Genomic DNA, 15,226 nt, shown 5'->3' with positions numbered 1-15,226 from the left:
CTCGGAGGGGAGGCGAAGCGAGGCGAGGGGAGGGCGGGCGGTCCTGGCGGGGCGCCGCTCGCTCACTCGCTGGCTTGCGCACGCTCTCTGGGCGCGGCGGTTGGAGCCGTTGGGGGAGGGGGAGCGGGAGCGCGGACGGCTCACGTTCCATGGGCGGCTCGTGAAGCATCGCGAGGAGGCCCAGGCCGAAGCCTTCCCTGCGGGGCGCGCACCGCGCCTGCGCGCCGGCCCTGCGCTCCTGCCTGCCTGCCTGCCTGCCTGCTGTGTGGTGTCCTCCTCAGTGTACTGCCGCCCGGCTGCCCCTGTGTGCTTGCGTGACTGATACAGCCTGGCCGGTTGGTCGGGCGGGGGCGAGAAGAGACTCTCAGTCAGCGGTCATGGGCCCTAAATCATTGCCGTGCCGGCGGTGGCGGCGGCGGCGGCTGAGTGACTGAGGGGAGACACCGCCGGGGGAGGGGGCAGGCAGGGGGTGAAGTGTGTGTGTGTGTGTGTGTGTGTGTGCGCGCGCGCGCGCGCGTGTGTTGTTGACGACGGTGTTTTTAACCCTTAGATGGTCTCTAGCGAGCCGCTGCTGCTGCCTGTGTCACTGGAGGGCGAGTTCTCCAATAGCATGAAGGAGATGATCGGCGGCTGCTGCGTGTGCTCCGACGAGAGGGGCTGGGCCGAGAACCCGCTTGTCTACTGCGACGGGCACGGCTGCAGTGTCGCAGTGCATCAAGGTGAGTAGGCAGGCGAGTGCCAGCTCGCCTGCCCCGGCCTCCAGCCTAGTTACTTCCTTCTTGATGTTCCCTCTCCCCTTTTCTTGCGCCTGCTTCCTCCCCCTCTTCCCCCGCCCTGAATGGAGCTCCTGCTTGTTATCTCCCTATTTCTGCTGCCACGCACTTTTTCATTTGGCCCGCCCTGTCATCCTGTAGCCTTCCAGTCTGTCTGTTTTTTCCCCCATGCAAGAGTTCTTGTATCATGACTGTTAGAAGGAGACCACCCCCACCCCTTGTCTTTTGGTCTTTTTTCACTCTTCCTCCTCTTTTAGTTTTGTATGTTTATGCTTCCCAATCCTTCTGTGCATCCTGTTAACAATCTCAACTGCACCAGTCCAGAGCCAATGTAAAACTCCATTCCTTCTTTCCATAACTTCTTGCTAATCTCTATTCTGGCAATTGTTGCTTCATTTCTTTCTTCCTATGATCAGTCCCTTTTGTCCCTGCCTTTCCCAAACCTGCTTTTTGCAAATTCAAAAAACTGTTTGAGGGGCAGGCAGAAGACAAGGAGGGTTTTTAGGAATTGGAGTATGTAAGAAAGACTTAGCTGTCATGTGATTTCTTCCTCTGCCTGCCTTTCCTTGAATGTCATTTGGCTGATGTTGCCTGTTAGATGAAGAGACTTCCTGTTGTGGTTCTGCAGGGGGAGGGTGCTAGCCTTAATGGCTGATGCTGGATTTGTTTGGATTAGCGGAGGTTGGTTGGTTGGTTTCCAGCTCAGCTCAGGAGCTGGCATGTTCTGTGTACGTGTGGTTGTTTTGTTTCTGTCAGTGAGTTGACCCTTCTTTTGAGAGCAGGGGGAGAGACTGGATTCTGCTCTTTACATTGTAAGAAAGGAAGTTATGATGGCTTTTGCTTTAAATGGGTAGCAGAAATAAGGAATAACATGGTAGTTTTTCTGTATCAACTCTCARACAATCAGATGAGTTCAGTAGATGGTGAACAAATTGGAGGAGAGACAAAGATAAACTCCTAAATCCAGTTAGCCCARATAGCTAGCACGTGAAAATAGTGCTGACATGTCTCATGCTCAGTTTTATAATATATGAATTGCGTTGAAGATAACACAGCATAACAACCATTTACTTGAGGTATACGCTCCTTTATAAACTGGCAAGAAATATCTAGGAAATAGTAACAATTTAAGGAGATCTGCAAAAAAATCAATTATTCCTATTAATGACAGATTGAAGGCAGAGACGACCTGAACAGGATCTGTGAAATTAGTCTGRTTATGAATCAGTCAGTATTCTGCTGTCTTAAGACCCAAGTAATATTAACGAGTGAGCTAACTCTTTGCTTTTGTGGAATCTTGGAGTATTGACCGCCCCCCCCCGCCCCAAATATGAATACTTTCAGAAGTCATACCTAAACTAGTATTATTCTTGTACTATATTGGGCATCTTTATTTGTGTCTAGAGCCCCACTAATAGTATCTGTGAGAGAATTCGGTGTTCTGACACCCCAGTACCTATGGAGCTGAAGTGGTAGTAACAACAAAAGTCTGTTTTAGGAAGTGCTTCTAATGTAGGGAGAGACTTCAGGAAATTGAGTACAAGCATATTGCACTTCTCTTTTTAAGTGCATGTCCAAATCTGGATTTGAGTCTGGAAGTAAGTCTGCAAAATACTGCTCCTTCTGAATCTAGGTGCTATCGTAGAGGTATTGAGAAAGGAAGAACTGTATGTCTTGATTTACTGTATCATTAATGTTCTGCGCATTGAATCTGATGTGTCACGTGAAGGTGGTAGAGGAAGCATGTCCACTTTAWATTTTCTTTCCATAGTCTGATTAAATTGGGTAGTCCTCATGATCAAAACTGGTAGTTTTAATTTGAAACCCGGGCATGAGTATTACCCATGAGACTTTCTCAACTGCATTAAATTTTTTAATTGGTTCAGAAGAATCTTCTCGTCAAGCATTAAGTCATTGGAAAGTTGTGGAGGACAAAATCTCTTCATGTGTTTAGAGAAGCTTCATATAGTAGTGGAGGTATAAACCTAAGGAAGTCATGGAACTCTATAGAGAATATTGCAACATGTCAGAGTGCAAACCTGTGTGTTTTTTTTTTTTTTTTTTTTAGGCTCCAGATGTACTCTGTTACGTTTGCAGATATAAAAACTTCATTTCAACTTTGGTCTTTGCCCAGCTTGTGTTGCTTTTGGATCTAGTTGCCAGCCCTGTCTCTGAGTTGCATTCCATAATTAGTTTCTTACTCTGCACTGTCTCTTGCTAATTTAAATGTGCAATTGCACATTCAGAGTCCCTCACTTAATCTCTAAAAAGGAATTCAAAGTCCCCCCCCATCTGTACTTAATATAAATGCAACTAAAACAAGATGTTTTCTGTAATGTTAAAAGAACTTTATTGTACAGTAAAAAGGGGTTATCAAGATAGTTGGTCAGTCAGTACTTGAATAGTGTATTTGAAATCTGACAACTGATCTTAGAATGACTATATTTATGCATATAATAGGAAATAATTTAGTTGACTTTCCTTTGTAGAAGGAAAGGTGTATTAGCCAGATGTTTTATAAGCCACAATACTATTCCTGCAGCCCTTCCTCCCCCCCCCCCCCAAACCCTTCAGGCTAACATAAACCAGTTACTAGTGGATACTAATTCAATCTCTGCTTTTCCTCTTAACTGTTAATTTAACAGATATCTCTTACATTTTTTTTAAGTTAGTTACACAGTTAAACCAGCAATTCTATATAAAGAAAATATAGTAATTGGTAATTGAGATTAAAAATGCAATGTCAGATTCAAAGTATATTTTTGAGGAAAATTTTTTGGCTTCATTGTAGGTATTAGCCATGAAACCTATGCAAATATGTGAATATACTCACTACTTGTATTCTTGTAGCTTCATTACGTCAACAGTTCTTAGTTTTCTGGTCCATGCATTTCAAACATGAACTATAAAAACTCTTTCTGTGGAATTTCCTTTCAAAGCTCTGTTTTGTTATATCCTATAAAAATATAGATGACAGTCTTGCAGAGAAATCTGCATATCTCAAAATCTATTTTGTAAGGATTTATTTTCTAGGCTGAATATGGTTACACCTGACCTTAGCTGTGATGCTCAATTTAGGTCGTATTTGCAGCTCTATATGAACTTTCAGGAGAAAAAAAACTTTTAATCTTTGTTCAGTTTCTTATTCCTTATTTAAGACCAGTTATGTTACTCAAAAAGAGTAAGAAAACTTGATTGAAACAAAGTGTATGAACGTCTTACGACAAACTGAGATTTGTTAGTTCTTTTTAGTTTTCTCTTGAAAGCACTCTACAACAAATGACAGATGTTTGTTATTGTAAAGCTGTTTTACCCATTATGCTAGTAAATAAATAGCAAAGCAGATTGTATATACAACATCTGCTGCTTTTGAATGATTATATTATTTTTCAAGGTAATCAGCAATTTTTTATTTAATCACAATGAATATATATATATATTTTAAGTGGAAGTGTGTTGTACTTTATTTTTGGTGGCATTTTGATCGGATTTCATGTACAATGTTTAGATGTCAGCTTGCCTTGGTGAAATGATTTGGGATCTACAATATGAATGTTATAAAAGAGCTTAATATTAGTTATACTGTACTGTTGCTTACATTTGCTGAAATATTTTATCTTGTTCGAAACAGCTTGCTATGGAATTGTTCAAGTACCCACTGGACCTTGGTTTTGCAGGAAGTGTGAATCTCAGGAAAGAGCAGCCAGAGTGGTATGTGCTTTGTTTATTAAGTAATGCAAGTTGTAACGCTTGTGTGGATAATATTTACCCAAATATCTCAGTAATTGTAGAAAATAGCTTAGCTTTCTGTCATTATTCCATTTAAGCACTATTCATAAAGATGTTTTTTATTTTTTAAGTGGAAATACCTCAACTGTCTCTAAGTATTCTGACAATTTCTGATATTTATTACACCATTTTTCAAAGAGTATTTTCTTATCTGTGGTGTGGGCTGTGTGTAATATTGTCTGTTTGATACTTGTATAGTTAAACATGGGAAGGAAATAGAATCTATCTCCAGTTTTCTTTTACAGCAACTTTAGAGTGCAAGTTGAAAACTTAAATTTAGTAACACTTAATTATCACTATTCTTCTTAATTTTGGGTTCTAATGCTTAAAATTGACTGTTGTCATATGATATTTCTGGTCAAAGAAACATTTTTTTTCTCTGTCTTTTTAACATTTTTTATGATAAAGTATTGGGGATTCAGATAATCCTTCCTAACAAAAAAAACAATTTTTTTTCTCAGTTGCATGCAGCTCGACTGTTTTCTTTCTTGTCAGATTTGTCTGTTAGATCAAGCTGCATAATAGCAATCATTTTCAGAAAAAGAGAAACACTTATCCATAGTTGGCATTTTTTATTGGCCTTTCAGCAAAAGATAAAGACGAATATTTAGAAAGACTAGCTGTTCATTTACCTCTGAAAATAATTTTATCATATTAAAAGAGAAGGTTGTACAGTATTTTATGGCAGTGTAAACTACCTCTAACTCTTATACCTAAAAACAAATAAAGAGCCTTTCAGCAAATCTTTAGTTACTGTCAGTGACAGGTGGAGTGTTTACATGAGCTGTTTGCTGTATGTTTTTTTTTCTTTTTTTAATGTAAAGTACTATAAAAATGGTAGGATGACTTACCAGAATGTGAGGTTTCTGAACACATGACTGAATAATTTTATTCCTCTCCCTTTTTACGACTTGCCGTTAATATTTTTGTAATGCCCTAGTAACCTAGTCTTTCATAGTCCTTCCAAAGCAGTCCTGTCAGTAGGAGCAAGAACAAATTGAAAATAATGGGCTCTCCAAACATTTGTCAACAGAAAATCAAAAATACTACTGTTTCTGAAGAAAGGGCTGTTTCTTTCTTCTTAGCTGCGATCTTTTCTTGGGAAGAGCATCAGCAATGTGAAGTTTTAAGAGTAGCTTTTTTTTTTAATGTTGCTGAATTTTATATATAAAGGTTTGAATGATCTGTAAGATAGGAAAGGAAAAATAGTAGAGGGAAAAGTGAGAGGCAGTTGGAAAAAGTTTTTTTTTTTGGAGCGTGGTAGGGAATTCTCATCAGAATTTAGGATACAATTATTCCTGGCTTCTACTGACACAGGGAATGAAGGAGAACTGTGCTGAGTTCTAAAATAAAGTGTCTCACTATATCTGATAATTTCTTGAGTTTATCAAAGAGAATAGCTTTGACAGACATTTTCTGCGTTTCTTGACTGTTTGAAGTTGTTAGCAAGGAATAGTGATAATTGTAATTGACTTTTCTGCCCAGGATATTTTGTCCTCATTTCTACCTAACAAGGGGTCTGTTCATGGTGCACTTCAAGTTGATTACTGATTTGGTTAAAGAATCTTTCCCATTTGTAATATAGCATAGGTTTAAGTGGTTCTCATGTGAAATTGTTGTAAGTGCATGTGTGGTAGAACAGGTTGACAGCAGCTGAAGTTTTAACAAGTACTGTTAGTGAGTTAGAAATATGATGGCTGCCTGTGAGGCGTCTTGGGGAAGCCCTTAACATTTGAAAACTGGACTGAATATCTGACTGGTACAGAAAACTGGAACTTTATTGTAGCAAGTTTATCAGACACTGAAGTTGTTTCCCATTTGCTTGCAAAAGCAAACTTCCTAATCATCTCTACAGGAGACTGAAGCTTAGTTCTTCCAATGGCATTTCTGTATAGAAACAAAACCAGAATTAAATTAACTATGTTATATTCAATGTGCCACTTTTTTTTCCAGTCTTTAAAAAGAGCAATATGAGAGTTTTTCACTCTTGGCATGTTTTTCCCTGCTGATGCTCTCTCTAATATATATATATATATATATATATATATATATATATATATATACACACACACATACACACACACACACATAAAGCTGCAGTTAATGCTTACTGGGCAAATAAATCTGTTCCGAGAGCGGAGTTAATTGTTCATGTTTAAATTATTCCTGCTTTAACAACTGAAAGCAATTGACTAACTCGGCAGTATGTAACTCATGTAGGTGGGCCACTGAAGAACTTCACTTAACAGCGGGTCAGAGCAGTTGGCTTCCCACACACTTTCACTTGTTGACACTGATGTCTACTGTGTCTCCTTTCTTTTGTATGCTGTCACTAAGCTGTTGCATACTGCTTGCCTGTGAGAGCAGGGGCTGATTAATCAGCTATGCAAGCTTCCTGGCTGGTTGATATTTGTCTTGGGACAGTGGGGTAGTAACCAGTATCTCGGGTTTTGAATGGTCAGCTGCTAGTTGGAAAGCACAGTTTCGTGTCTCACAAGCCGTACTCTGTCTTGGCTCTAGTGGGTCATATTTTTATGTGTGTGTGAGCAACTGAGATTTACAAAGTTGAATTGTTTGTTTGTTTGGACAGATGGAGATGTCTGGTAATTGTTTTATTTACTCATAATTATGCATATGTAGTACATAAGAAATACAAGGATGTGATCCCAATATGCACTTTTTGCAATTACTCTGCAAGTTTTTTTGATGTTGCTTGAAAAGTCTTTAAATTTCCCTAAATCAGCTAATTTATCTTAGCTGGTGTAGGGTGAGCATGGAACAGGAATCTCTTCAATATGGTTGAGCAACAACTGCTCTCAGTTTTACCTGTCTCAGGATTGGCTGCTATAACCCTGAATGTAACCTTTTTGACGTCTGCAGATGTACTTGAATTTCAGACTCAAAAAGATAAGCAGGGCACTTGTGTGTTAATGTAAGAAAAATGCTATTAGGATATGTGTGAGGATGTGTACGTACAGAGTAGTATGTAAGGGGTAGCATCCTGGCTTGGGAAGCTGGAAGGTGTATGTATGTTGTCCAGGGGCTTATAGTTACTACCATATCCAAAGAATGCCCCAAGAACCTAAGTTTGGGAATTGTGGCAGCACTACTGTTGTTCATAAAGACTTTTTCGCCACCTACCTGTTATGCGCCAAACCTCTTTCTGGATGATTTTGTAATAAGAATGACTTAATTACAGCATTTAGTGAGGAGCAAAGTGGCACCGTGTTTTGCATTTTACTGCAATCTACTCTTYCTTACGCTTATGATGAAGAGGAGCTGAAATAATTCGTGTGATAGAGATACCAGGCAGTACAGAGCCACCTGACATTTGCACAGACGGTTAGCTTGTGTCCAGCCAGGCTTATTAGCTACACATAAATGCTAGTCCTTATGAATCCACAGAAAGCAGGAGATCTCTGAACTGAACTTCAGTGCTGTGAATTCCAGGAAGCTTTATTAGCCCAAGCACAGCTCAAATTGTAACTGTGAGGTCAGTCTGCTTGTAGCTCTACAACTGAATTAATAAACTGTTAATCTGGATTCACTGGAATAATGTGTGTTATAAGTGTGTCATTGGCTCTGGAAGAATCAGTTTGTACTTGGCTGGTACTAATTGTTCTAACTTGGTGAAGATGGTGGTTTCTCCACTTGATGTGTCTGTGTTGTCTTTTTTTAATGGGAAGTCTTATGAAGTTGGGTGCAGTGCTGGCTCTGCACTAAGTCTGCGTATTTGTGCATCACTACAGCTGGGCTAAGTAAACCACCTGGACTTTAGTCTTGGGGAATGTGTTGAAGGGCTATGACTCCCTGTGGAGCTAGCCACATAGGATTTGAGCTAGTGTTCATCTGGATCTCAGCTAAGTCTAGAATTACTGTAGTCTCTGCACTTGCACATGTATACCTCTTGGTGTGGAGATGGAAAGACCATCTCTGCAGTGTCAGTTTAGATCATACAATGCTTAAGAGTTAGGATTCTGGGCTGCAGAAAGGCGGCTATACTGGCTACCTCCAAAGCCAGTTCAGGTACGTTGTGTTCTCACAGTGGTAGGTTCCTGCTAGTAATCCTGCTAGACCTGAGTTGTTTCTGCATCTGCTGCACAGATGATCCACAGTCTGAACACTTTAGACCTTTTTTTTTTTTTTTTTTTAAATCTCTAATGCAACAAGGGTTGTAGTTCTCTTTCTCTCCAAGATTTTTTTTTTTCCCCAAGCTTTTCTTCATATATATTCTACAAGTTTGTTATTATAGGGTTGCTCATAAGAGTTGTATGGTTTATCTTTAGTTAACCCTCCCAACCTCCCCCTGCCCAAAGCATTTATTTAGTATAAATTTTGCCTACAGAAAAGGAGGCAATGAAGGAGGAAGTAGGAGTGCAGACTTTGTATCACGCAGATAGGTTTGTCATCAGAGTTCTGACAGTTCTGGCTCAACAGGCTGTTTGCATACGAATAGGGTCTCTGTGCCTGTGTTTAGAATTGTTTTTGGTGTGGATATTACACCTGTATCTGTGAACTATAATGAATGTTAATAATTATGGTTACAGTAGAGGTGAACTATAACTTAATTTTAGAAAAAGAACAGCAAGTTGTTGCTTTCCGCTTTTTTTTTTTTCTTCTTTTTTTCTTCAATTTGAAATACTGGCCACCAAATAATTTCAGCATTTGTACTTACTGTATCTTCTCTTTGAAGGTATCTCTTCAAATAATTCTTACTGCAACTTTGAAATGAATGCTTGTTTGTATATATATCCATATATATATATTTTTTAATGTTAAAGGAATATTTTATATGTGAATCTGCTACTACAACTAATTTTAAGATTGCTATAACAAGTAATAGAAAAATTACTTTATTTTTGAGCATACAACAGAAAAATAGACCTAAGTGCTATTGTTATTTGTGTGTTTTTTACACAGCAGTAGAATAGGAAGCTTGTAAAAAAGAAAGGGGAAAGCAACTGTAAAATACAAATTACTAGAAGATTTTTATAAAAATGTGAAACTACTATTTATTCATAATGGTCCCTGTCAAAAAACAAAGCCCAATCCTGTATCCTATGAATGCCTATGCAGTTGGGAGGCAATGAATATTTTTTCATATGTGGTTAACTAGAATAAAATGGCTATTTAAAGATGCTCTGCTTTTAGTCTAAAACCTTACAGGTTGAGTGGTGTGTATTTCTTGCCCATTAGATAGATGGGTGACTGTTGCTTACTTTGTATTCCCTGAGCAGAAGAAAGTAATTTTTCCCATTTAAATTCCTTTCTTATAAATATTGATTACAGACCCTTAACTTTGTTGCACTGTGACTCCGAAAGATTTCAGAATTGCTTACTGCCGCATAATGTCTGGTCATCAATGGTGGTGGTACAAGTGGTGGAAGATGCTTCAAAAACAGAATATAGTTTCTGTGCATCTTTCCATCTTTCGTTCTAACTGGTGATGTGAACCTTGTATGCACTGTCTTGTGTGCTCTGCATATCAAAATGAGAGTATTAATGCTGTTCCTGATTGTGCTGCCTCTGTGCTTTTTTTTTTTTTTTGTGCTGCATTCTTTCTTACTTGTATGCGTACTTGGTACTTGGTTCTTAAATGCACAGCTGAGTTCATAAACTTATTTGGAGCATTGTCTTGCAGCAGCAGAAGTCTGCTAATTTTTTTTAACAGTTTTGCTTAGTTACAGTTTACCTACATGTATACCTTATTTGCATAGTAGAGTATATTTACATTATGCTAAACCTGGATACGTAGAACATTCAGACTTTAAAACATAGCATAAAATAATTCCATCACTGAAGTACTACTTGATCAAAAATTTTTTAACATAGGTATCGATTTACCAGGTACCTTTGGCAGATGCTCCAAATATTCTGTAGCAAGATTATTAACCAAAATAAGTAGTAGATTCTAGATCAAAATATCTTCCATTGTAGAAACTGCTTAATTCTTGCACAGAAATGTTTTGAGATTGTTAGTTTCATTTACTAAACTGTTCAAACACAGGCAGAAGTAGTCTCTAAAATAAACAAAGAGCTCCTCAGATGCAAGGAACCTTAAAAATGCAGGCTAGCATTTTATGTTATACCTAGAAATGTTTAGAGTACAATTGTAATATGTAGCTGGAGAATACTAGAGTCAGTATCATACTGTTGGCCTGATGACAAAAGCTGGGGTGGCTGGTTGGAAATCCAGCCAACATGACAGATATTTCTCATAGCTTTCTGACATTTCTCCTTAAAGTCAAATCTTAAAGTTTAATTGTCTATGTTTATCATATGGATTTCTGCAACATCTGGCAAGACTTGCTGGTTTCAAATATGTAGTGGGAAATTTATGGCTTCAGACTTCTGAAGTTGGCGGAACCAGATTTTGATACGTGCCTCTTTTATGAGAGCTGTATGTCATCATAATGTTCAGTTGTATTCTGTTATCTCTTCTAATTACCTTATGTGTATTGAGTAAAAGGATGACTAAATGCCACCTGTAGTACATACTGACTGGATGGTCTTGGAAGAAAAAGAATGCTGATTTGCATGTTGAGTGCCTCTGATCTTCTTGTCATGTTCTGTAAATTTATTATCTGTAGATGTTTTTGACAGAACTAACTGAATCTGCATATATTTTTATTCGATTTCTTGATAAAGAGAACTAGGTTGAGTCTCTTCAATTTATCCAGGTATAAAACCCCAAATGCTTCAGGTAGTCAGTCTGTTTTTCTTCTACCTGTCAAGTGTCTGTTTTAAAAAAAGTTCTCTGCTTCTCCTGAGACAGATGACTGAATAGAGATGGGGCAGAGATTTGGCAAATTTGTCAGCATCAAGAAATGATTATTTGAAGATGGAGATGACTTAATTTCTTAAGTTGTCAAGTTGCAGAACATAGCACTTATGAAGAGAAGTACTGACAGTATGCGTTCGTTTGCTCTATTAGTGGTGTCAGCCAGTTGGGGATTCTTGAATGCTTTCCTCACAGTGGTAGAAGATCTTACGATTCCTGTTGTTTCTTCACTGTGGCTTATAGATGCTGGAGTCTTGTATGAATCATAGGTTAGAAACACTGGAACATCAATAGTTCTAGTTTGCTTCTTTTCAGGTATCTATGTCAAAAAATTGTGTAGTTATCTAGCTACTTGCTGACTTTATTGCTTCAAATATTTGTATACTTGCAGGCTTTTATTTATAGAGCTGTTTAGATCAAAAAACAGAAGGTGGATATTTTGTGGGCTTACAAATAAGGTCTTAATTTTCAAATACTGCAAATTGAGACCAGTGAGAAGATACTTTGCTGTGTAGCTATAGTTGAGGAACTACTTACTAAGAAAACATGTGTTGAGTTGCACAGACAGCAGTCTCTTTGTTGGCTGGTCATGTATTCCCATGGCAGCTTTTGGAAAGAGGTTATATAGTTAATCCTGTTTGCACTACTGAGCAAACGAAAAGTGAAGTTTTGACTCCAGTAAGTGTCCTAAGGCAGGGGTTTCAAAAACCAAAAATAAACTGGAAGGGGAGTTTTGAAAGTACCTAATTTGATTTAAGGAAAAGTCATAAAAGATCAGTAAAATATGAGAGTTAAAAGGGCTTGATATGAATATGTAGTCCGAGTTTGGTAGGAGTAGAGGTTCAGTAATTTCAGCAGCATCTGGGAATGCTTGTTAATTTTATTGGACTTTCTGGAGTCTTCAGGGCTGCAGGAATGATCTTTGGTTAGTCTTTGTATGTTGGCAGTATCAGTTTTGCTTCATAGAAGATAGTTAAGAAGTAATTGGAAAAATGAAATGTCACTGGGTTCTGAGGGTAAGTTATTCTCAGCAGATGTAGACATGGTCAGTCTGATACACATCCTGTTGCAGGGTCTGTTTGTGTWCTAACTGCCTGTGAATTCTCAATCTGTGGATAGAATATATGCCAAGATTTAAACTTCCATGATACTTGTTCAACCCTCTCTGCAAATATCTGTGTTTTTTTTTTAATCTGGTTGTCCACTCTTGGAAAACGAATTCTTCATAGACTGCTCAGGCATGTGTTCTTCTGTTAGATAGCCTCTGATTAGCTGAATTAGAGTTAGGTTTTCTGGTAAGTATAATCTAGCTGTGTGTTGTGGTTGGTACAATTTTGTGTATGTCTGTTTGTCTTCAGAATATGGTATCTGCTTTTAGTAGGAGCTATGTTTACATTGATTTAATAATATATTTGCTGGAATCTAACACAACCTGAACACTAAAATGACCCCCAAATTTTCCAGATTTAGTAGAGGGGGGGAAAAACAAATATTCCTACTTTCAGTGTTTTCATTCCAATGTATATGTGTTATTTCCCCCCAAAATTACTTTTATTAGATTAAAAAAAAAAAAAAAAACTGCCCAAAACACTGGGGAAAAGAGAGGATGTGAGAAGAAAAGCGTAAAAGGAAAATGAGAAAACTTAAGACTCTTACCTCTGTTTGGAGAAGATAGGATACTAGTTCCATGACTTTTGGGGGAGAAGGAAAATAAACAGCAAACAAATTCTGGTTTAGAAGATAATTTTGATCGAAAAAACAAATTGAATGAAAGATTTCAACCAGTTACATATAGATAGGATTACTTAAGTGCAACATTGGCATAACTGAATCTTTAGACATGTTTTATGATCAGCTTTGTATGCATAGTTATTTTCTAGATATACTTTTTTTTTTAATTTTTACATTTTGGCAACAGTGGCTATGTTCCTGCCATCATTAAATTGGTATACACTAATTGCAGTAACTACCCATATGGATGTTTTTACTCTTCTGAGCCAGTTTTTTAACCCATATTAAGTTACTTCCTGTTTTCTGAAGTAGTAGTGTCTAAGGCTGTCTGGAATATTCAAACCTTGGAGTTGGGAAAGATCATCTTAGATCTGGTACAGAGTATCAGAGGTGACTTTTTTTGTATGTTTTCTTCTGCTCATGGAATGAGATGAAGTGGTATGGAATATTGCACAAACGAAGCTACAGCACAGAATTTAGGGGGGTGAATATCTGGATACAAGCAGCTGTGCTAAAAGCTTCCAGAACTATTGATGGGTGGGGTGGGAAGCAAGGTTGATAAGAGCATCTGGGGCTGCTAGTTAGCAAGCTATAGATTAGAAACTAACTTTCTGAACAGCTGCTTTGCTTACCTTCGTAAATACAACCATGTGCTTTGGGAATATGTTGAGTTAGTGCATTTTGATGTGTACAGAAAAATCCAGCAGCATAGCATGCTTTAGAACAGTAGAATAGACATAGTTGGAAGCAAGTTCAGAAGTGAAACAGTAAAATAAATTGTCGCTCTCATTCTCTTTCCTCCTAGGTTAAGTTTTAAGAAAGTCATGAGTGTTTGAGATGGAGTGTGTGAGTTCCCCCCCCCCCCAGCACAAAAACATGAACTAAAACTCACAACAAAAATAAATTGATTTAAACACTCCACTGTTTGACTAGTGATTAATATGAGCAGCAAATTAAAATTTTTTGTATGTCAGGTTGTAATTCCTGTTGAGGAAAGGACTGAATGAGGTTGAGTGCCAGGTTTCAAGAACTGTTGTTACTGATTTTGTGTACCTTGCTGTTCAGCAATATATTTCATAAGGTATTTTATTTATAACTTTAAGGGTCATATATTCCAGTCTTTTAAATGGTTTCCTTTTAGTTAAATCCCGCTTTGTTTGCCATTGTCAAACAATATGAAACAGCATTTCTGTAATCAAAATGTACTTTGGATGAGAACTATTCCGGAAGAATAGGTGTCATGCTGAGTGCAGTACAGTTTGGGATGGAAAGTAAACTTGTAAACTAAACAGTCTGGATACATGCCTTATGCCTGTTCAAAAACTTGAAATACATGTATGTCAGGCATATATCAAAACAAAATAGGGCTAGGATTGGGTCTAAGAAATATGTCCATTTTTCATAATGCTCTAGAAATCAGTCAGTTTCAGTGTTTGTTTTTTTTAATTAGTATTATTTTTCCCCCTTTCAGAAAGAATTCCCTCAGAATTTTAGAATCCTTAGAAAGATTCCCTCAGCTGGAATTCCACGATCACTTACAGCCAACATAAATGATGCCACTTCCTAACCAGGGTGGTTGTGTCCTTGTCCAGTTCCCTGTGTGCCTTTTACGTTCTTTATCTGGCAGTAGTGCTCACGTGACCTTATGGAAAGATGGCTCAAAGAAGTGATCTGGCTGAAAACTAAAGTGCAAAAAAGGAGGGGGGGTGGGAGGGGGAGTATTTTATTTTTAGCTCACTGATCAGGATTTCCATATGGTCAAATGAATGCTCTTCTAAAGGCAAGGGAGGCAGTAGAAAGTACACAGCAGGGGATGGCAAGTGATCCTCTTTTGGCAGTAGTCTGCAATTATGTTAGCTTAAAGTGAACCTGAATTAAAGTCAGCTGGAACTGCAGCCTAATTTCTCAGCTAGCATTTAGGAACTGTGGTCTGTTTAATCTGCTGTGGATCTTTTCATGTTATTTAGGTTAATTAGTCATACTGAGACACATTGCTTCATTGCAATGCTGGGGATTCAATCCTGCAGGACTTTACTTGGTTGAAAACCAGTATTTGGGTGAATTGGCCTACCTTTGGCCTACCTTAGACCAGAATTCAGTAAAAATACATGCATAGGTATTCTTATGGCTCTTGTTTTCTTAAAACAAGATA

General features: G+C 38.1%; 1 protein-coding gene across 6 annotated transcripts in view; it reads left to right on the top strand.

Annotated features, from left to right (window-relative positions):
- The first annotated feature begins 147 nt into the window (after nt 1-147).
- MLLT10 (MLLT10, histone lysine methyltransferase DOT1L cofactor) overlaps nt 148-15,226 on the top strand; it is a 134,722-nt gene continuing 119,643 nt past the window's right edge. For 3 of the 6 annotated variants that reach the window (XR_003253362.1, XM_026064955.1, XM_026064954.1), the window contains exons 1-2: nt 148-719; nt 4,405-4,484. Coding sequence is in view for 5 of the 6 variants with exons in the window: in XM_026064955.1 (XP_025920740.1) it covers nt 551-719; nt 4,405-4,484 (249 nt within the window). In the remaining variant the exon portion in view is untranslated. The remainder of the gene's footprint in view (nt 720-4,404; nt 4,485-15,226) is intronic. The other 3 variants (XM_026064952.1, XM_026064951.1, XM_026064953.1) reach the window with 3 other exon arrangements.

This window comes from Apteryx rowi, unplaced genomic scaffold, assembly GCF_003343035.1.
Source record: "Apteryx rowi isolate R43461 unplaced genomic scaffold, aptRow1 scaffold_222, whole genome shotgun sequence".
NCBI classification, from domain to species: domain Eukaryota; kingdom Metazoa; phylum Chordata; class Aves; order Apterygiformes; family Apterygidae; genus Apteryx; species Apteryx rowi.
The sequence above is the reverse complement of the archived record's forward strand: the minus strand, read 5'-3'. Positions and strand labels throughout refer to the sequence as shown.